Consider the following 22015-nt stretch of genomic DNA (forward strand, 5'->3'; position numbering starts at 1 on the left):
GGAATTCTGCCTCCGATTGTCCCGAGATCACCAGGCCCGCTTTCTTGCAGCAGAAAAGTTGGTCTTACCCTGTGGTCCTGAGGCTCAAGTTCGCCAGGGGTTGCTTCCCACGGGCTCTCTGTAGTGGCAGCAACCGGAAGATCTGCACCACCTCTTCCCGGAACCTCCGTGCACCAGGGTTCCAGATGGCCTCGGTGTTTTCCTCTGAATCAGCAATGTGTGCAGAGAGCAGTCTCTTCTGGTTTCGCAGGCGTGTCTGCTTCTCTGAAGGTTTAGCTCTCCCTCCCACGGGATTTGGGTGCAGAGAACTGTTTTTCCGGTCTGTTTCCTTCAGGTTCCGGCGGTGTTTAGTTCTTTTATTTTTGAGGATAGTTTTCGATATCCTGTGTTTTTTGTTATTCCAGATGAATTTACATATTGCCTTTTTTAACTCTATAAAGAATTGAGTTGGAATTTTGGTGGGGATTGCATTGAATCTATAGATTGCTTTTGGCAAGATGGCCATTTTTATAATATTAATTATGTCAATCCATGATCATGGGAGATCTGTCCATTTTTGAGATCTTCTTTAATTTGTTTATTCAGAGACTTGAAGTTCTTGTTATACAGATATTTCACTTGCCTGGTTAGAGTCACACTGAGGTATTTTATGTTATTTGTGACGATTGTGACTAGGGTGTCGATACCCTTCACAATAGACCATATATTTTTAACCTTTTAGAAAAATAAATCTGTTTTGAAAAATATATTTAACCTAGAAATCTAGAGAAGAGATGGTTTGTTTCAATTGAATTGTAGGTGGGGACCCATTTGGACCTGTGTTGAGACATTAGAAGCACATCTGTAGAGAAGTGCAGGAGAGTTAAGAATTGATGTGGCAACAGTGTAAGGTGAGATGGAGTTTTGGGCTAAGATTGAAGCTAGAGATAACAGGCAATTAAAGGTTATGTACTAATATGCTCTGTAAATGGGTGTCTACTGAAAATATGAAGAAAGCATTTTAGGTTATTAAGAAATAAACAGGAACCACCCTTGGACTTATCTGTAAAAACATTCTACTTGACTATAGTCTAATGAAGAACAGTTTTTGAGCCTCTTACACTATTGTTATGAATAGTAGCAGAACATAGAGGATGGGTTAAAAAACTTCCAAGATGTAGCTGATGGCCTCTTTTCTACCTTCATGCATTGTGTTTCTGTGTTCCCTGCTGTAGTTTATGACTTTAGTGCCACAGTCACAAAACTCAAAAAAAAACAAAAACAAACAAACAAAAAAAAACCCAAAAACCAACTCCTTCCTCCTTAATCCCCCTCACCCCCACACACACCAAAAAAGTATCCTTTAGCCTTGGTTTCTAGTTTTATCATTGTATGTATATGGAATTAATGGCTTTTGTGGAAGGTTTTCCTGTACATACTTTATGATTTTTGTTTTCTAAAAATATAGACTAAATATACTTTTATCACTAAATGAAAATACGGAGACTTGCATAATGGTTATAAATGAGTTAAAGCCCTAATTAATATGTTTCTGTATTATGACATTTAAGGTAATGATTCTTGGTATATCTTTCTTTTTAAATAGATATGATGATGCTATACAACTGTATGATCGGATTTTGCAAGAAGATCCAACTAATACTGTAAGTTTGTGCATTGTCCTAAAGGTGATTTAATGTTTAATGTAAGAGTAAAATGAAATAGTTGAGGAAATACTGAATAGCTATTCATGGAACCAGAATGTTTTTTTTTCTTTTATATAGATTATGCAAGTCACTTTTACTTTCAAGACATTTGACGCTCTTTAGATTTGACTTTTATTTAAAAAGTAGGTTAGTTAAAGCTTGGGGAGGGCAGACTATGCTTATGTAAAAACCAGGCAAGGCTCTCTCTCTCTAATGTTATGAAGCCTATGCAGTACCATATAGTGTGTGCACATCCTTTTTGGTTATCATAATTCAAAATGAAAGAAGTCATCTCAGTAATTGTTAGATGGTATTAATGCATCTATTCCATTTTGGGGGATTTCTTATTTACTACCTGAATTAAAAATCAATATAAATAACTACTTGTTTTAAAATTTCCCAGTTGTCTTTTTAAATGTGGCGATGTTTAATTTAATATGCTGACATCATAGCTTGTCTGACTAAATGGAAAGCTCCAGGGCAGTTGTAGATAATACATTGTTATGTCTTTCTAAATTTCCTTGTGCATATGTGACTGCAGCAGGAACAGATTGTTAGAATTAAAAAAATGTTTTAAAATTCATTTATTTTTATGGGTATGGGTGGTTTGCTCACATGTAAATCTGTACATAGTTGGTGTTCAGTGCCTGTGGAGGCAAATAGAGAATATGAGTTCCCTTAGTACTAGAGTTGTAGATGGTTGTGAGCCACCCTGTGGTGCTAGGAATTAAACCTGGGTCCTCTGGAAGAGAAACCAGTACTGTTAGTGGCTGAGTCATCTCTCTAGCCCCTACTTTTGGAATTTTTAAACAATTTTTATAAAAAGAAAAATTGTTATGTTCATATAAAGTAAATTAAAATGTTTCTGTTTGGCAAACATATCTTTAAAAATTACTATTTAAAAAAATCATGTGATGTACTTTTAAATTTTATGATAGATCTAAAAGTAATTCAACAATGGTATCAATTCAACTTACATAATTGCTAATGTTAACATGGAAATTATTTAATAATATGTGATTCGATAATAAATAATGGAAAGTAATTATGATACAATAATTATACAATTAAAATAAATGTATTCCGAAAGCACATTGTAGAGGCATTGATCATAAACTTCTTTTCTGCTTCTTCCTTTGCTGTCAGAGTGTTCCAGCAGTTGATATGTTTATGCTACACTCCACTTTTAATGTTTTCTTAGGAAAATATTCTTAGGAAAAACTTGTAAGGAGTTTTGCTTTGTGTTTGGTTTGTTGTTTATTGTTATTGTAGGTATTTGAATGGAAAGATTTCATTATTCCATGATGGTTCTCAGAATCTAGAAAGTAGAGGTAAAAGCTGAGATCATGATAAGCCCACCTATTGTAAAAACACAAAACGAGAGTAACAACTACTAGTTTGTCTAGATACTATTACTATAAAGAGTAAAAATTGATTTTTAAATAATTTTCTAATTTTAACTATCTTAATGGCTTGTCATCTGCTTTAGAAAAAGTTAATTTAAAAAGTACCTCTTAGGATCAGAGAGAGTCACAGTGGTTAAGAGCACCGACTGCCCTTGTAGAGAACTTTTAATTCCCAGTGCCATGTAATGGCTCACAACAGGCTGTAATTCCAGTTCTAGGGGATCTGATGCCCTCTTCTGGCTTCTACCGGCACCAGACGTACACATGATATACAGACATGTATGGCATGCAGACAAAACACCCATATGCATAAAATAGCATAAATTTTAATGTACCACTTTTTTATTGCTAAAGTACTTTTATGAGTACTTAATTCATTTACGAATGTCCTGGCTTCCTTTGCCATTTAGCTATATGTTGAAAAAAGTAAAATCAAGTTTCTAAGTTGCCTTTGCTTTTCACATATAAGTTAATATGACTGGTGAATAATTTGCTTTTGTGGAATCAAACATGTTACTTCTGCTTTAGTCTAAGTGGGGATAGTTTTAATAAATTACTTCACTTAAAGGCAAGGACTGAGGATGTAGCTTAGTGATAAATACCTGTGAAGCCATGGTTTTCATCTCCCAGGCCACATGCAAGAAAGAGTTGGTAGTTTATCATTTAATATGGCTACCTTTGTCTTGCTCTTTATATTTTATGGATTTTTGTGGTTTTTAAGGCTGGTTAAAAGAGAAATCCAACTATTTTCTTTCAGAGTATAGGTGAGGTGACACTAAGTAAATCCCATTAGATAGGCATGTTAAACAAGGTGAATGCATTCAGGTTTCCTGAAATATTATCAGATATTCCCAAGCTCCTCCTTTCCCAGATATCTCTTGAGTATTTCTCATGTCGTGGCAATAAAACCCAGCTCTGATCTTTTACTCTTAGGAGTCAGTATACTAGGCCTTGTTGGGGAGGACATAAAACTATTCAAGATTTAAAATTAACGTATCTAGTAGAAGACTACATTTTAGCATAAAGTTGACTTGCTGTATTGTGTCTTATAAAGCAAATTTGGGGCATAACCTCAAAGGTGTAAGTTCTTCATTGTCTAATACTTATTTGGCCCTTTTGTCTTGTGCTTCTGTGTTCAATGAAGAGATGGATCTGTACATCTAGTTTTAAAGATTCACCTCATTCACACATATTCATTATTCCTTCAAAACCGTGGAATGTTTGCACTTATTGCCAGACAGAGGGCACATTAGATGCAGTGTTGCCTTGTCTCTGCCTCTCAAGAGGCTTCATTACATGACAAATATCTTTGGCCCTTGAAATGGATTGATTAAATTTGATTCTTTTGTGATGTTCTATGTGAGTTTTGACTTTCAGAGGCTGTAAAGAATGAATGTGGCTTAAATAAAACAAAGACAGTGATTTGGAGAAAGATATTAAGTGCCAAGTGGATGGCGCAAGATTTCACATTATTAAATACAAGGCTTCCTCAGGGAAGGGAAGAATATGATTACAATTAAGTTTCAGACTTTTGAGAAGTGGTGGTGAAAAGGGATACTACCTAATTTTTATTTATTTTTTTTTTAAGTTTTGGATACTCACATTAAAAACTATAAATAGTAAAAAATGATACACGAAAAGAACAAAAAGAACATCATGTCTTCCTCCCCTTAGGTGCACTCTTGATTTATTCTAGTTTGCGTTAAGAAAGGTTTCTTTTAAAGCCCAGGCAAGAAGCCTGCATCTGACTGTCTCTGTGTATGCACGTGTGCATGTATGCTCATGTGTTTGTCTTTGATCAAGTACTTAAGTTTTATATTGGAACTGTTGCCTCTCTGTCTTCCAAATGTAGAGTTTGGGGAGTTGTAAATTGTATTTTACTGGGTGTAATATGGTAATCCATTTCTAGAGGTTATTTCTCTGCAAGCAGTCTATTTTTAAAAATGTGTAATGTCTTCCACAAAATGTGCTATTGCTTAACTCAATCATGTATAAGTTTTTAGAAGATATGTAACTAAGTTGATGAAGATTTATTCATAATCTTAAAATTTAAAGCAGTATGTGCGTGTGTGTGTGTGTGTGTGTGTGTGTGTGTGGTGTTTGTTTCTTTTAGACAGGTTCTCTACCTAACTGTCCCAGTTAGGTCGATCATTGTTGTAATAAAACACCATGACTAAAAGCAACTTGGGGAGGTGTGATAGTTTACATATGCTTGGCCCAGGTGTGGCCTTGTGTGTCACTGTGGGGGTGGGCTTGGAGGCCCTCCTCCTAGCTGCCTGAGGATGCTCAGTCTGTTCCTGGCCTCCTTCAGATGAAGATGTAGAACTCTCAGTTGCTCCTGTACCATGCCTACTGGGATGTTGCCATGTTCCTTGGGATGTTGCCAAGGTTCCAGGAGCCTTGATGATAATGGACTGAACCTCTGAACCAGTAAGCCAGCCCCAATTAAATGTTGTCCTTTATAAAACTTACATTGGTCATGGTGTCTGTTCATAGCAATAAAACTCGAATTAAGACAGAAGGCAAGAGTTTGATTTATACTTTTATTTTACTGTCATCATTGAAAGGAGTCAGGATAGGCCTCAAATAAGGTAGAAACTTGAAGGCAGGAGCTGATGCAGAGACCATGAAGGAGTGCTACTCACTGTCTTGATCCTCATGACTCCTTCAGCCACCAGCCCAGGAGAGGCCTCACCTACAGTAGGCTGGGACCTCCCCATCAGTCACTAAGAAACTGCCGTTGTAGGCTTAACTACAGCCTGATCTTAGGGAGGCGTCTTCTCAGTTGAGACTCCCTCCTGTCATACAACTCTTAGCACAGTAAAATAGGCTGACTTGGAGGTCACTTTTGGCCCTGGGTGACCTTGGACCTTCAGTCTTCCTGTGTCAGCTTCCCAGGTTTGGGGAATATACACAAGTAAAGCTATGCCTATATATAGATTCCATGTTGTCTGAATTGAAAATAACTCACAGGAACATTTCTGTTCACACCCTGTTTATTTCCTAGGCTGGCTTTCCTGAGTTTAGTTCCCCTGTTAGTATTTGAGAACTTACATGAGAGTATCCTATATGCCCTAATGAGGATGTGGAAGTATGTATATTATATTTGCTAAACAGATTTAGCCTAGTAAAGTCAATTCTCTGAAACCAGGTAATGAACCTTATTTATTTGGTTCCTGAAAAACAAAAACAAAAACAATCCGAATCAGATACAGGATGTTTTGTTGGCCAGTTTATTCATTTTTCAGCAGTAGAGTGAATTGTCTGTGGTCTGTTGTATTCTTAGTAGGATTGTTTCCACTACTGTACATAGTTTCTTCAGAACTATTATTGTATTTAATAAAGTTTCCTGATTGTTAATTCAGAATATTGATTTAGGTTAAGGGATACATTATTGGAGTTAGTATAGGCTAAAATTCTTAAAGGTACGTGTGTACGTAAGTATCTGCAGAGTCCAGATGCATCAGAGCACTGTAGCTGGAGTTAACAGGTGGTTGTGAGCTACCGGATGTGGGTGCTGGGAACTGAACTCAAGTCTTCTTGAAAAGCAACAATTATACCTAAATACTGAGTCATTTTTTTCACTCCTGAAATTTTACTTTTTATGAGGACAAAAATTTAGGTGTTACAATAGATTGAAAGATGATATTATTTATTTAATGTGTTCTGGTTTTGTTAATTCTGTTGTAAGTAAGGCATGTAGTTAGTGTTATACTTTCTACCCTACCATCAACTTAGAGTAATGTCATAACTTTTTACTAAACAAAGGTGTAATAAGTGCCTACATATGGTGGGAGGAAATGGAGTTGAGGAGACTAAAGGTGAAATGTAGTGTTTCTTGAAAATTTGCTATGAGTCCTCATGGAGCTGAGCATTTATGTGTCTTCTGATAATATCACTGTAGTCCTATGATTTTTATCAGATGTTACTATATTTATGAGAGGGCTAGATCATAAGGAAGTTAAGAGACCTCACCAACATCATGCAGTTCGTAAGTCACAGATTCTGGAGTGGTATATATTTGAGGTCAGAGGCAGCCCATGATCATAATCAAAAAGGCCATGGCAGTGAAGAGAGCTGGGATTCCACTTTGTCCTACTGACAAAAATCCCATTCTGTAAATGTCATTCAACTAGACTGTGATCGCTACTGTAGAGTATGTAGGAAGGCAAACCTCTTGCTTTTATTTTATCCCTTCCTATTTTCTGAGTATAGTTTCTAGTGAATTTTATACTAGTGAAGTCATGATAGGAAAACTAACAACACCCTCCCCTTTACACACTTTTTTATGTGCTCTGATTAAAATCCAAAATCCAAGAGAAACCTGTTTGAACTTTATTCTGTGCTTGGTAATCACTCAAAACCTACACAGTTACTGTGGCTCTCTGAAGATGTATTGATTGAGTTAGATTTTGTGAATTGTAATGGACAGTAGAATGGTAAGTGTCCCCTGTACACGAAGCTGCTGGGAAGCAGAGTGAACGTGTCCAGGAGCCTTAAGCGTTGCTGGGTAGCTTGAGACGAGCTTTGTTTATATAAAATGAAGAGATTTAATTATCACTGCCCATTTCCAGGTTCTTTCCAGTTGTAAAATGTGTGAGGCAGCTTTCTGTCTTCCTGTGTGTCTGCATGCTCTCCCAGTGACCCACACTCACTGTTCAGTGGGAGTGAGCACACTGACTCCGGAGCTTCAGTTTCCCTCTTCCTCTGTGAAACCACGATTACAGTGACTGAGGATTTCACATCTCATATTCTCTACTTAAAAGTTAAAGCCCAAAGGCAAGATTTTAAGACTTGAATAGCTTTTCCTTTGTGATTCCATGGCAAAAAGAGTGTTTTGAAATTTCCTATTTTATCATAAAAATTTTAATCCAGATATTGAAATCATTTAGAAGATAGAGAACAGACTTTAAGACTTCAGTTGACTTCTACTAACATTTACCCAAATAAAAGTTTGGGTATATTCAGAAAGTTATGTCTTTCTGGATGAGAAACGGCACAAGCAGAACATACAGAAAGATTATGAATGAACATTTTAGACTACGAGTCTGCTTGAGTGTTAATACTACCTGCTGTAGACCTTCCTTTAGTTCTCTGCCTGCCTGAGCTTTGTTTCCTCACCGATGTGTACTAAGCAGTGCAAAGCTGACTGCGTACTGGAGCCCCTGCAGCTGCTCATCCTCCTTCTGCGTCTCTCTGCCCACTGTGTCTCATGCACTGGACTCTTTGATCTTCCTGGAAAGTGTGTGTGCTCCCTTGAGCTCAGGCATTCCCCTGGTCTCACTCTGCCTTCTCTATCTGAACCTAACAGGCTTACAACTCTTGAGATAGATAGCCAGGACAGGGATCTGTTTTCTATTACCTGATGTCTTTCCGTACATTAAAAATACTTAAATACTTGTTTGATATATTTAGTCAAATCCTTTGGCTGTTTTCAGTCAGGAAACTAAATCTTGTATCTTCAATCCATTTTGACCAGAGATGAAGATATGTGTGTGTGTGTGTGTTTTATAATCCCAACAAATGAATAATTAAAAAATAAAAATAAAATTAATTTTCCTGGGATCACTCTACAGCTTTACAAACTACTGTGCACTTGGTGAAAAACATTAGTGCGGTTAATAGTACAGATGTTTTTGTGGTCAGGTAACTGAGAAGACCAGTTGCAGTATCATGAGGTGTTTTCAGGACATCTTTCATGAGCATCTTCACCATAATTCTAGGTGTATTATTTGCTGTTCTTATCTGTTCTTTCACAATGTAATTTGTAGTTTTATTATTTCAATATTTTCAGCAAGTTTTCACTGTAGTTGGATAATCATATTGTACTTTGTTTGTGCTGATCCTATAAGGATTGGGTCAAGGTATAAATGAGCAAAGCAAGTCTGTGTAGTTTCAAGGTCTTACTAGAGGCTGTAGTATAAGGCTTAGCTGTTACAGACAAAAGCTGGTAAAGTGGCTGCTAGCCTTTTATGTGCTCATACTCTGATGGTTGCTTTGTGTTGGCTGTTGGAGAAAAGTGGAGGTAGCTAGATTCAGAGCAGGTAAGAAAAGTTGATAAGTCACAGTTGAGAGTCAACTTGACATTTTAATTTCAAAACTAGACTTTCCACTCTATTAATACTGCATGTGGAGGAAATAGTGGTATGAAAAAATAGACTAAATTTTATTTCAAATTTATCTGTATTTCAAATAATGCTAGATTATTTAATTTAAAGTTATTTATCTCCTTGAAGAAATCAGTGTCTTATCCAGACTTGGTAATACAGTCCCATAATGCTAGGACGTGGTAGAATGAGACAGGAGGATGAATTCAGTGCTAACCTGAGCTGGATAATGAGACTCTTGTCTCAATCAATCAATCAATCAGTCAATCAATCAATCAGTCAATCAATAGCAGAGAGATGGGGTTGGGGGCAGGGGTAGGGGGCGAAAATGAGAGAGAATGAGTTGGGTCATGCAATCCTTTTCAGTACTTGAGATAAGGTTTCCACTGTGTAATATTCTTTTTTTTTAAATTTTTATTTAATCTTTTTTTATACTTCAGATTTTATCCCCCTCCCAGTTCTAGTGGCTTTAGGGCTTGACTTACTCTTAAAGCTTTAACCTGTGAATTTTTTGAGATTTTTCTAAATTTTATAATTATTTTGATGCTTTTGTTCTACATAATAAAGCAAATCTTCCCAGTCTCCCACTGAGAAAAAACTAAACAATTGAATGTACCTACTTTGTGGCTTTGTGTGGGTAGCTTTTAGCATTAGCTGAATAATCAAGATATATTTTTTAAATATTTCATTAGTAAAGTATTGTTGGCTTCACTATATTTCTCTTAGGCTTGATAGTGAGTCTCTTCCAATTTTTCTCCTGTTTTCAGAACCAAACCAATGGGCTTCCTTCCATCCCACTATGTGTAACTCTTAGTTTAAAGAGGCTTTTACCCTTTTCCTTTTCTGTGTCTTGTAGAGAGTGTAGTCCATAAAGCAATAAATCATGTTCATAATATAAGGTCACTGACCCAAGTCATATGTTATTTTGTGTATCCTTTATTTGAATTTCACAGAGTTAGAGCTGGTGCATGTGTAATTCTTTATACACAGTGCTGTCTGATCCTAGCAGCTCACTGTGGTCTTGAACTTGAGTCACGTGGTGGTGGTGATGTTTCTTTTACTTGTGCTTATTTGTCTTTCTGTGGTGCAGTGCCCCACGTGAGCTCCTTGGCCTCTGTGTTGTGATGCCTCCTTTTACCTTTTCTCTTCAGTGTGGCTATCTTCACCTGGATTCTCATGGCTGCTTTTCCTTTCGCTCCTCTCGTGGTGCCATAGCTTATTGGGATCTCTTCCCGTTGGCTTGACATCCTAGATATATCTCTCATTGCTCTTACTATATTAAAATTGTACTAAATGTATATTTCTCATGAGATTACTCCTATAAAGAATGATTTGCATCCTTTTTAATCTTTATTATTTCATTATCTGGCACAGTTTCTGATAAACAAGTTATCTAATAGTTATTTGAAGAATGTATAAATTATTAACATTAGTGTCTATATTTATCATTTTTATAACTTTAAGATATAAGTTTTAAGCAATTTTATTATAAAGTATTTTTATTAACACCTATTTTATTTTTTAAAGGTTTATAAGTAATTTGTTTTTCTCTTAAAATTGTGAAAAAGTTGTCAGAAGCCAGATTTGTATAATGACATTCAAGTGTCAATTGTGTAATTTTCTTTTCGCCCTAATCTCCACTGCCTCTTAAGATACTGATCCTGCGAATGAGACAGAGTAAAGAACATTAGGGTGGGTAGAGATTAGGATTCCCTGCTGGCTTGTAATTACAGGACTTTGGATGGTTATTTATTTGGATGAAATGATGCATACGTTTTGCATGCATCAAAAGTAAAGCGTGTGTGATTGTTGGAGGAATGTCTGAATTCCCCAGTGGGATGTCATGGGTATGTTTATAAACTCTCTCTAAAGCAGTTCTTCTACAATGGAATTTCATTGGCATTGAGATAATAATTTGCACAGTCAAATTACTTTCTTTACAAAAAATCGTGAGGACCTAATCCTTTATTAATGTCAACCCATAGGCTGCCAGAAAGCGTAAGATTGCCATTCGAAAAGCCCAGGGGAAAAATGTGGAGGCCATTCGGGAGCTGAATGAGTATCTGGAACAGTGAGTGTTTTACAAGAGGATTGTGTTTTGTTATTCTGATAAATCTTTTTTAATTAAAATGGAATTTGCATTTGATTTTCTAGTGTTCATTTATAGAACATTTACACATACTCTTTTCCTCATATCAGGTTCGTTGGAGACCAAGAAGCCTGGCATGAACTTGCAGAACTTTATATTAATGAGCATGAGTAAGTTGTTAAAAACACACAGAATTTTAAGAATGAAATTGTAAAGTTCAGTAGACTCGTTTCCAGAAGATTGGAAATAAGACAAACACTTGTCGTTTTAGATGAAGAACTAATTAAAAGATCAAATAAATTAAAAATAATAAATAAAAATTGCTAGTTATAATATGTGAATATCTTTTAACTGGGTCTTTTGGTTTAAGTAAATTATTTTTGTTCAGGAAATAAGGTTTTCTTTCAAATAGAAATGGGATTCTTTGGAATCTGAAAGGCCTTTTCCTAAGCTATTACTTTGGGGGAAACAAGATTGTGAATTTTGGAGGTCAAATTGTTCTCATACACAAAGAGTATTATGTTCCCTGCTGTTTAAAAATTCAGTCAATTGTATGCATTTATTAGCCTTAGTACTAAGAGAATCAACTCTTCCAGAGCCGAAGCGTTCTGTTGCCTGGGCTAAAAACGAAGTGTAATCAAGAATGTTGAATGCTGTAGGAACTTGGTTATTGGATATTTAATGTTTTTGTTAGCTTTTTTATTGCTGTAGTGACAAGAGGAAATCCCAGTGTGAAAGGATTAGCGCTGAGTCCTGGTGGAGGTTTGCAGATATCACAGCATTAGTGCCAACTTCCATGTAATGTGGGACAGCTTACTTCTTTTCCCTCTTAGCTCTAAATCTGAAGTCCATAACTCGTATCTTTCCTTCATTTTCAAAGGATGGAATTGGATTCCCATGCACATTTTCTTATTTGTGTTATTAGTTAACTTTGGACTCACTACACATAGATGACACCAGAAATAAAATAGAACGAAGACATTTGTATGTTGCTTTTTCAAAAGTCTATACACCAAAGACTATACAAAAGGAGATCACATTCATAATTTTACTGAAAATGGTATATGGAATAAAAGCCATAATTGATATATAGTAAAAGACATTTTACATTTGAGAACCATTTTTTCTTTCTGTCAGATTTTGCCAGAGTCTCTTCTTATGGTAAGGGATCTGTTTCCTGAATTGATTTCAGAATAAATAAATAAATACACACACACACACACATACACACACACACACACACACACACACACACACACACACTTATCTATGTTCAGGTTTCTCTCAGGCATGTAAGACCACATATAAGTCAATAGAAAATGGGTTTTCAGCACATATTACAATACTAACATTAGATTTTGTTTTTTAAGAAACACAAGGCAATCACTTACAATTTCTTTATACCTTTCAAAGTTTTCTGTGACTAAAAGCATTTTAAATTTTGAAAAGGAAATCTTTTTGTTCAATGTAAAGAAATACCTAATATAGAAAACTTAGAAATTCCAATAAAACAAAGACATGACAAAATTTGCTTCTAATTCCACCCACCTACCTTCAGTGTTCCCTGCTTTACCTTGTTTTATGCTTCATCAGAACTAGAGTGTGGTTAAACCCATTTAAATCTCTTAACGACATTTCATCTTAAAGTTAATTTGAACTTTTGGTAGCATTGTAGGTAAAGGGAGACTATTGAATGTTTAAGATAGAAGCTGCTTTCTCCTCATCTTTTAAATGAGTAGATATTAACTGTGTCATTCATGGGTTTGTTTTAGATTTGTATTTATTCATTCATTCACTCAGCTACTTATTGAATGGATACCTTTGAAAGAACAAATGCTAAATTTTAGGCATAAAAATAAGAAGTGCTAAAAAGCTGCAGATGTTGGATGGGAATCTGTATGTAAGATCCTCCAGAAATCTAAAATATGATTTTTGCGAGTTTCTGGGATGAACTTGGTTCCTTGATGTCTTTGTGGGTTTTTTTTTTTTTTTTGTACCCATTGACAATTTCATTACTATGTTGACATAGTTTTTTTGTTGTGTGTGGAACTATGAAGGCAAGACAGGTAGTGGTTATATGGCGGCTCTCTGCAGTGGTACAGCCTGGGTTATAGTTGACTTCTCTGTGGCTCTGTTCTCTGCTCAGGAATTATAAAATTAATTTTCTACTTTTAGGGTTTTGGTAAGATAAAATTGGTTGATACACTTAAAAATATTTTGAGTAGTGCAGGATGCATAATGAGTACTTTATAGAATTTACATATTATTCCGTAGGTAGGTGTGGATTTAGATTCTATATATATCAGAAAGATATGTAGTGTTAATATTCAGATATTACTAACAAATACTAAAAATAACTTTACTTAACCTTGTGCCACTGAGGAGGGTCACTACCTCACTGGGAATAAATCTTGCAGTGTCTAAGCATCTTCAGGGTTTTCTGTAAACAATGAGGATGAGAACGTAGACCTAAGCATAAAAAATATATTAAGGCAAATTATAATCACACGTTCTAAAAGCTACTTTACCACGGTCCTTCTGGCAGAGCTCATATGTTTTCAGCAGCACTTGAGTTAGTAATACTGGAGGGCACACCAGAACTGACTTCATCTCTTATTGATAGCTTCAGAAACACATACCTTATTCTGATTTGAATATAAACTTAAGGAGAAACTGTTACAATAGAACATATTGATACAGACTATGAAGACTGTAGAAATTAGATACGATTTCATTAAATACTGTATTTCTTTCTGCTACTCGATTTAAACATTAATATTGAATGATCAGTGGATTTATAGAAGTTTAGAGCTCTCAGGGTCGGAGCCTATGTTACTAATGTGTGGGTGCCTTGGTAAACACACTTTTAGCAAAGGAATACCCATGGAGTAGTCATAGATTACTTTGGGATCTCGACATAGATTTATTTATTATTTCAATAATAAAAATTTTGATGTTATTAATATTTTGAATCAACAAATGCTTAAATAGTTTTAGAAATAAAATGTCTAATCTCACTGAGGTTTTACATTTATTTTAAGGTGTGTTTATGAAAACTTATGACTTAAAATAAATATATCCCATTAATATTTTGCAGCTATGCCAAAGCAGCCTTTTGCTTAGAGGAGCTGATGATGACAAATCCACATAACCACTTGTACTGTCAGCAGTACGCAGAGGTAAGTATGGCAGCAAGGACACTGGGGTCGAACTTCGCTGCCTTCTCTTGTATATTACCGTGTGTTCGTCACGTTAGACAAGCCTGCCTAGTGAGCGGTGAGGGGATACAAGCTAAACCATGGAAGTTTTGAAATAACATACTTTTCAATTAAAAGTTTAGATAAACTGAAATTTGTTGTAATTTATTATGGTATTTGTCGGTTTCATGTATATCTGTGTTTCTTTCCTAATTTTGAATCAATTACATCATAATTGTCAATATTTAATTGTTTATGAGACATTTATAAAGATGATAGTTTTAAAATATACTAGGAAACTAGAATGATGACATTGGAAATATGTGTTTAATTTGCACATTATTAAGAATCGCAGTATAACTGAATGCTATAACGTTATAAATGTCATTATAAAAGAATATAAAAAGGTGATTGCTCTCATTTTTAAAGTGTACATGTAAAATAGAGAATTTCTGTCAAGGTCTAGATATATAGTACATGTAATAGAAAATACAGTGCTGTGTAACAACAAGGCTATTGATAGGAAGATTGTGCTCTGCTTTTTAGTGTGATAACATTTTGGTTATAACAACTACTCAGAAATCTTAATGTTCATAGGAGAGAATAGTTCAGTAAGAGCAAGGGTGTGTTTTACATTTTAGATTAACTACCTTAATGTGAACTCTTTTAGCATGTTAGCATTTGTTTAGAGAATTTCTGTTCTCATTACATAATGCCTATGTATGATGGAACATGCTACATTTCAAAGTAGTAAAATAAACAGGTTTCAGCAATCTGCAACTTTTAACAGGTCAAATACACCCAAGGTGGACTTGAAAACCTGGAGCTTTCAAGAAAGTATTTTGCACAGGCACTGAAACTCAACAACAGAAACATGAGAGCTCTGTTTGGGCTTTACATGGTGAGTTGATGTGTGTGTTCAACATCACTTTACGGAGTCTGTCATTTAAAATGCATTTAACTGTCCTTCCAATCTCCCTGCTTGCATTTGTATTCTGTTGATGAACATAGTTAATTAGGACAAGAAGGTAAAAAATGCTGTAATTGTGATTTTAGTACATTCTTGCCTTTTGACATTTCAATTGAGATATATTTTGTATATCAGAATTAAACAATATTAAATACTATGTATATTGTCCATTTGTTTGATGTTCTTGGGATTTGTGCCCAGTATAAAAGATATTTTAAGTTATGTCAATAAAAAGCATTAAAAAATAAAATATCTAGTATATCAAATTTTAAACCTTTAAAAATGTGAAAAAGCAGTTTGGAAATTATTTGTGAGATTAAGTAGTTATCATTTATGCATGCCTCACAAAGAGCTTAGAAAAATCAATTAACAAGAGCTAGGGGAAGCAGGACAATTCGCAGAGCTTTAGACTATTTCTAAAATGAGTACATGCTTGCAGTCAGAAAGGCTAGGGAAATAAACGGGTCCCGTAGTTCTTTGAAATTGTGGTTTACCTTTTCTTTTTCTTGCTTACTTTAGAATATTTATCTTTTGAGAATTTCAAACATGGATGTAATGTTCTTATAAAATTCATTTTCTACTTTCCACCTTTGCTCTGCCCCCCCCACCTTCCTCTCTCAAATTCATATATTCTTTTTACAGATATACTGAGTCTAATTAGTGTTGACTATATTTTACTGGTCTGTTTTTTTTTTTTTTTTTTATGGACTCTTTTATGGATGTCTTCTTGTTGAAGCCAGCGATAGAGAATTATTTGAAAGTGCAGCAGTAGGAAGAAACAAATACGATAATTTTTAGTAAAGAAATAAGATTAAAATATGCCTCCAAAAAATGCGAAGGATATTTTCTTTGATTCTGTCCAAAACAGTACCAGTGGCTTGGAGATGTACTGTTGTTAGCAGTATTTACTAAAACAACCATCTAAAAACCCCATGACAGTGATTACTAACAACTGCCCCCTTATTGCTCTGAGTCCTAGTTTTCGTTTTATATCAGTAGTCATTCACATCAGCCACTTACATAAAATCTCCAGTTACTAATTGAAATTTACAAATGGTACAACTGAGATGCAGATGTAATTAATTTCCTCAAGGCTGACTGTAATGCTACTATATTTAGCTGGAATCCCAGAAGTTGACTATTCATTTTTTCAGCCACTGCATTTCTAAGTTCATAACAAAAGTGTGATAATATTTCATAGAGGTGCAGAAATTGCTACAAGAATACAGATAACCTACTGGGTAGAGAGGGGAGAGCAGAAAGACTGAGGAAGACCAGGCATAAAAGAAAACCTTAACCTTTCCTACATCTCCTAGACAGATCCTTATAAGGATAGGGTATTTTTGTTAATATGACCAAAGTTCATCCTTCCTTTTCTCAGAAATATAAGCTTATATTTTAAAATCAGCCTCTTATTTTGGAGGTTTATAGGTTGTTTACTAGATCTTGGACTAAGGATTTCTGATTAAAGTATATTGTTTTTAAAGGTTGATGAAATTGTTGTGACTAATCTGGTTTTAGAATATAACTGGAAAGCGCTTGGTGTAGTATAAAGACAAGTCAGGAAAAGATAAATATCCTCTTTATTTCAGAGATTGCCATTAACTTGTTTGGTTCAAGTTAGATTATTTCTATCAGCCTGAATATTGTTTTATCTGTTAATATTGGAATTTGTGCTAAATTGTTTTTGAGATCTCTCTGTTAATAGTTTATAATATTAGAGATTTGCTATTCTTCAGTAGCAAGAAATAACAGTAACCTGAGTAAAATGCTTTGTTGTATATAAAGTGTCTTTCATAGTGGATAGCAGTGTTAGCTTTAATAGCTGATGTTGATAGTAAGTGGTTTAGACACACTTTAAAAATATTCTTTGTCTTGTTATTTTGGACTATGCTACATTTAACTTATATTTTAAGTTTAGAGCATTAATTTCCTTTAGCATTTTTACTTTAAAATTGTTTTGCTTTAGTGTTAAAACTTGTTATCAATTCCCTACAGCCAGCCATGACTCATGCTTTTCTGATCTTAACTAGAGAAGTTTTACTTTTGATGTTTCTTGTTTGTTGTTGTTTTAGTCTGCAAGTCATATTGCTTCTAACCCAAAAGCAAGTGCAAAAATGAAAAAAGACAACATCAGATATGCTAGTTGGGCTGCTAATCAAATAAACAGGGCTTATCAGGTTAGTATTGGCAATTTTGTTATGTATATTACTGGATGTATTTCTTTGTCACTTTGATCTTTGTAAAGTACAAATTTAAATGTCTGTTACTGGAAATTTTTTCTAATGCCTTAGGCCTTTAACAAATGTTTCTTTTATGAGCTTTTCTCACAAAGCCATCTATTAGTTTGATGATATAATTAATTTTAATTTGTATATCTCATTTGTTAAATAGGAAAAAATTATAAATCCAGATGTTAAACTAGAAGATGCAGCTTAGAAGCACTTGGAATTGAGAGTGTATTTTGATCAGATATACTTCAGGAAATAAAGGGAACGGCCTAAAGGCCAACTAAGCAGACTTTATCCTGCAGCCTGCTCTGTGAGCACCACCAGCTTCCAGCACCTTCTCACAGCTCTCTGTCTGTTAGTGTTCTGGAGCTCCTTCTAGGGGAATTTTTTTTTCAGGGGACATTTTCATGGGAAATTTGTTCATGAGAAAAATACCTGCTTGTATATTTTTCACATATTTATATTTATAAAACCCTTTGGCAGTTTATACGTTGTTTGCCTAACATTTACTTACATATTTTAACCATATTTTCCCAACGGCTTTCAATTAGAATGTTGTCCAGAAACCTAATGCAGCCCCAACTTTCACAAGTGGTTTAGAGTTTTGCTTGGTTGTCCAAAGGAAGTTTTTCCTTATCTTAAAGTCAATATGTAACATACTTTGTTAGTTTTAGGATTACTATTTCTAAACACACAGAACAGTTGTTTCTAGGATTTAGTCCTGGTGAGAAGAGATAGTTTTAGCAATATAGTTTTTTCCTCTTTCAAGACTCCAATTATAAATGCATTCCTTCGCCTTTCTTGCCATTTACTCTTTTTCTTTCTCCTTTTTCTGTAATTCTGTCCTTTTAACACAATAATACGCTGTGATGTTTGTTCACATTCTTTTTCTTTTTGCACACTGAGTGAAATTCTGGGCTGCTGGGAATTGTGTGTGGGATGGACCACGGAGATGTGATAAGGTAGCTTTCCTGGCCTTACTGTGTCCTTCTCTCTTTGTTGCTGAGAACTCCTTTATCACTGCTCAGTGTATCTGTCTGCTGTTTGTCCCAGTTAGGCCTGACTTGGATTTTCTGACTCTGGTCTTCAGTTGCACTCCACTGAGTTCTGTAGGCCTGGAGTCCTCTGGTGCAGCTCTGAGCCTGAGGTACATTTCCTGTGCTGTTAGTTCCTCCTTAGCTTCCTTGGACCATTTCTTCCTCCTGTTCCATGTTTCTGTCCTATGCAGTTTGGTTTTGGGTGTTAGTATTTTCTTTATGCTTTGAAGCATTTATGCTTCCAAACAGACGTATTGGCTGCTAGTTTGAGGTCTTCTATATAGTTCAGTTTGCCTAATTACGTTTACATACAGTTTTCAGATGTGCCTATGACTTGAAGGCTGGGAAGATACTTTGCAAGGTGTTTGTTTTTGGCTGTTTGTAAATTCATCACCTCAGATCTTACTCTTTGGAGGATTAATGTCTGTTCATAATTTTTCAGCTTTGATTTAATATAAGGAGTCATCTACTCACTTCTCCTCTGCCTCAACCTAGGCCAGTTGTATTTTGCAATCCTGCTGCCTGCCGCTGGCCACATGATCACACTGGAATGTCTAGAAAATTGCTTATGATGGAGTTTTTGAAAGATGTCATTAGAGGGCTGGTATTCTCTTCTGTTCATTTGGTTTTCATGTTGTTTTAAGATTCCTTGGTTGGAGAAGATTGGGGCCATTAAAAATGCTGTGCCCCCTAATTATGAAAATAACCTTTATTTATGTATATTATATATTATAGAAAATCCTAGTTCTGTTAGCATATTACACCTCAAAATGCTTATAAATAGCTACTGTGTGTTTCATCAAATGCAGTTTGGCATGGCTTATATCTGTTTTGTGTGTGTGTGTGGTGTGTGTGTGTGTTTTAAAGATAGGACCAATATAATAACATGAACTAATAGCGTGTACAGTGTATGAGTATGTTTAGGTTTTTATTAGAAACAACAAGCTACTGAGAAATTGATCTTTTGCCATAGCATGAATACATTTTTAAAATCAGCTATTATTAAATTACTTTGTATGTGGAAAGAAGAACGTAAGTTGTGAATAGGATTTTCAGTAAACAACACAGAATACGTGTATTAGGCTAGTAAGCAGACATTACATCTCAGTAGGTCCTCCCAACGATTACTCCTTCTGCCCTTTTCAGGAGGCCTGGTTAATCCCTCCCCGGTTATAGAACCACACTGTATTTGCTTTGTCTTTTCTGTTTGCATCACTGCTAGGTTTAAGGCCTCCCTTACTTAAATTTGCAGTTTCATCATTCTGGTAAGAGACCGAGTCTCTTACTTATTAATTGCTAATATCTAGTTTATGTCTTGCTTAAGGCTGTTAGGAATGATTGATTGTACACTTAATTTTAATTTTTGGTCTTAGTTCATGTGTACATCTGGTGTGTGTATACACTTGGTAACACTGATTTAAAATATGTTTATTTATTAGGGAGGATTGTTTTCTATATCAGTTTTTACTCCATTTGTACTTTTAGAGAATTGTCTTCTTACCAATAGATGTTCTGGTGTGCGCCTGCTGTTACTTCCTGTAGTTATATTGTATTTCCCTAATGTGCAGTGAGGTTGAACATTTTCTTACATTTCTTGTCTACTTAGATATCTTTTCTTGTATACTTAGATATTTTCTTTCATACAGTCTGTCTATCTGTTCATATAACTTTTAATTTTTGATCCATGTTTTGAATGTATTTATGGCAAATATTTCTAAGTGCTTATTTTCTCTTTGAAGTCAGTTTAAAACGTAGATCTTCTAAAGTTAAATGTGTTCAAATTCATTAATCCTTTTCTGTATGGCTTTTAGTCTGTATATGAGAAATCTGTGGATACTACAAGGTCAAGAGTGAGACTCTTACATTTTTTGTTTCCGACTTAAGATTCCTATTCAGTAGGAAAAATTTATTTATAATTGAAGTAGGATCAGTTTTTACCGCTATGGATAGCTAGTGTTTTTTTGTTTTAATCAGAAATGGTAGATCTATATTTTCTGGGTTCTAAGTATGACTATGACATAGACTGCCTATATAGCTTTGATAAATTATATACCATCGACCTATATGTCCTGTTTTACAAATGTAGAAATTAAAAGTACAGAAAGATTAATCTCAGTTGACATACTGGTTAAATGGCATCTTTTGTCAACTCAGGAACTCTAATTCCTTCAAGGTTGCTATTCTAAAATCACAATATGATGCCTCTCACAAAGACAGGTGCTATCATAATTCTAACCCTTTTCAGTTATAATCTCATGTAAGTAATTGATATCAGATCCGGCCCTACTTGTTTCTTCATTTTAGATGTAAAATACTCTATGATAATGAAACTAAAGAATCTGATTTCTTTGGATTTCCTGCACCATCTTTTCAGTTATAGAAAGGCCCTACATTTCTAAAACAAACATCTGTCCCCTACTTTGTGAGACCCACCTCACCAATTGACATTTTGGTGTGTTAAACCATTGTTCATAGACCTAAACCCTGCTCTTGGTGACATTTGCCCTTGCTTCAACATTCATCTTATCCCTTCCTCCGCTGTCCTCTCTCTGACCCTCTCCCTTCAGTTTAGTATCTCCTTCCCATATTTATTTTGTTAATAGATTTGTTTTGTGTTTTTTTTGTAAAGTGTTGTGAATCTCACTGTTCTGTACAAAGAGCTCTGAGAGCATTGCTTGTGTGTGTGAGGTTCCGGGTTTGGCTCTGCAGGCTCCATAGTAAGCTCCATAGCGCCCAGTGAGTGCCCAGTGAGTGCCCAGTGAGTGTCCTGTGAGTGCCCGGTGAGTGCCCAGTGAGTGCCCGGTGAGTGCCCCGTGAGTGCCCCGTGAGTGCCCGGTGAGTGCCCGGTGAGTGCCCGGTGAGTGCCCGGTGAGTGCCCTGTGAGGTGGAGGTCTGTTCTGCTTCCGTTTTTGTTGGAGTTGGGGTGTCTGGATTTCCATTGTACCTGTAACTGGCCTGGTAAAACAGACTGCGGCCTTGACTGCGTTTCAGTCCTCCTGGCTCAGGCTCCACAGTGCTCTTTACATGTCTCCATGAACACGTCTCCGTGTACACGTCTCCGTGTACACGTCTCCGTGTACACGTCTCCGTGTACACGTCTCCGTGTACACGTCTCCATGTCTGGCTCAGTTTCTCACTCCTCCTGGATAACTATTACACCAGTAAATTGGAGAATGATGCTTTTTCTTGTTTACTTATTTTTCTTTTCTTTCTGGTGAGTTTTGTTGTTATATTTTTAAGATTCACAATACAGGCATGATTAGTTTGTTCAACCAAGTATAATTGATAAACAC

General features: G+C 35.5%; 1 protein-coding gene across 1 annotated transcript in view; it reads left to right on the forward strand.

The window, feature by feature from the left end:
• Emc2 (ER membrane protein complex subunit 2) overlaps positions 1 to 22015 on the forward strand; it is an 894248-nt gene that overhangs the window by 869363 nt on the left and 2870 nt on the right. The window contains exons 5-10 of the mRNA XM_032915015.1: positions 1586 to 1643; positions 11184 to 11269; positions 11398 to 11457; positions 14385 to 14466; positions 15275 to 15385; positions 17530 to 17634. Of these exons, the coding sequence (XP_032770906.1) occupies positions 1586 to 1643; positions 11184 to 11269; positions 11398 to 11457; positions 14385 to 14466; positions 15275 to 15385; positions 17530 to 17634 (502 nt within the window). The remainder of the gene's footprint in view (positions 1 to 1585; positions 1644 to 11183; positions 11270 to 11397; positions 11458 to 14384; positions 14467 to 15274; positions 15386 to 17529; positions 17635 to 22015) is intronic.

This window comes from Rattus rattus, chromosome 1, assembly GCF_011064425.1.
Source record: "Rattus rattus isolate New Zealand chromosome 1, Rrattus_CSIRO_v1, whole genome shotgun sequence".
Classification (NCBI taxonomy): domain Eukaryota; kingdom Metazoa; phylum Chordata; class Mammalia; order Rodentia; family Muridae; genus Rattus; species Rattus rattus.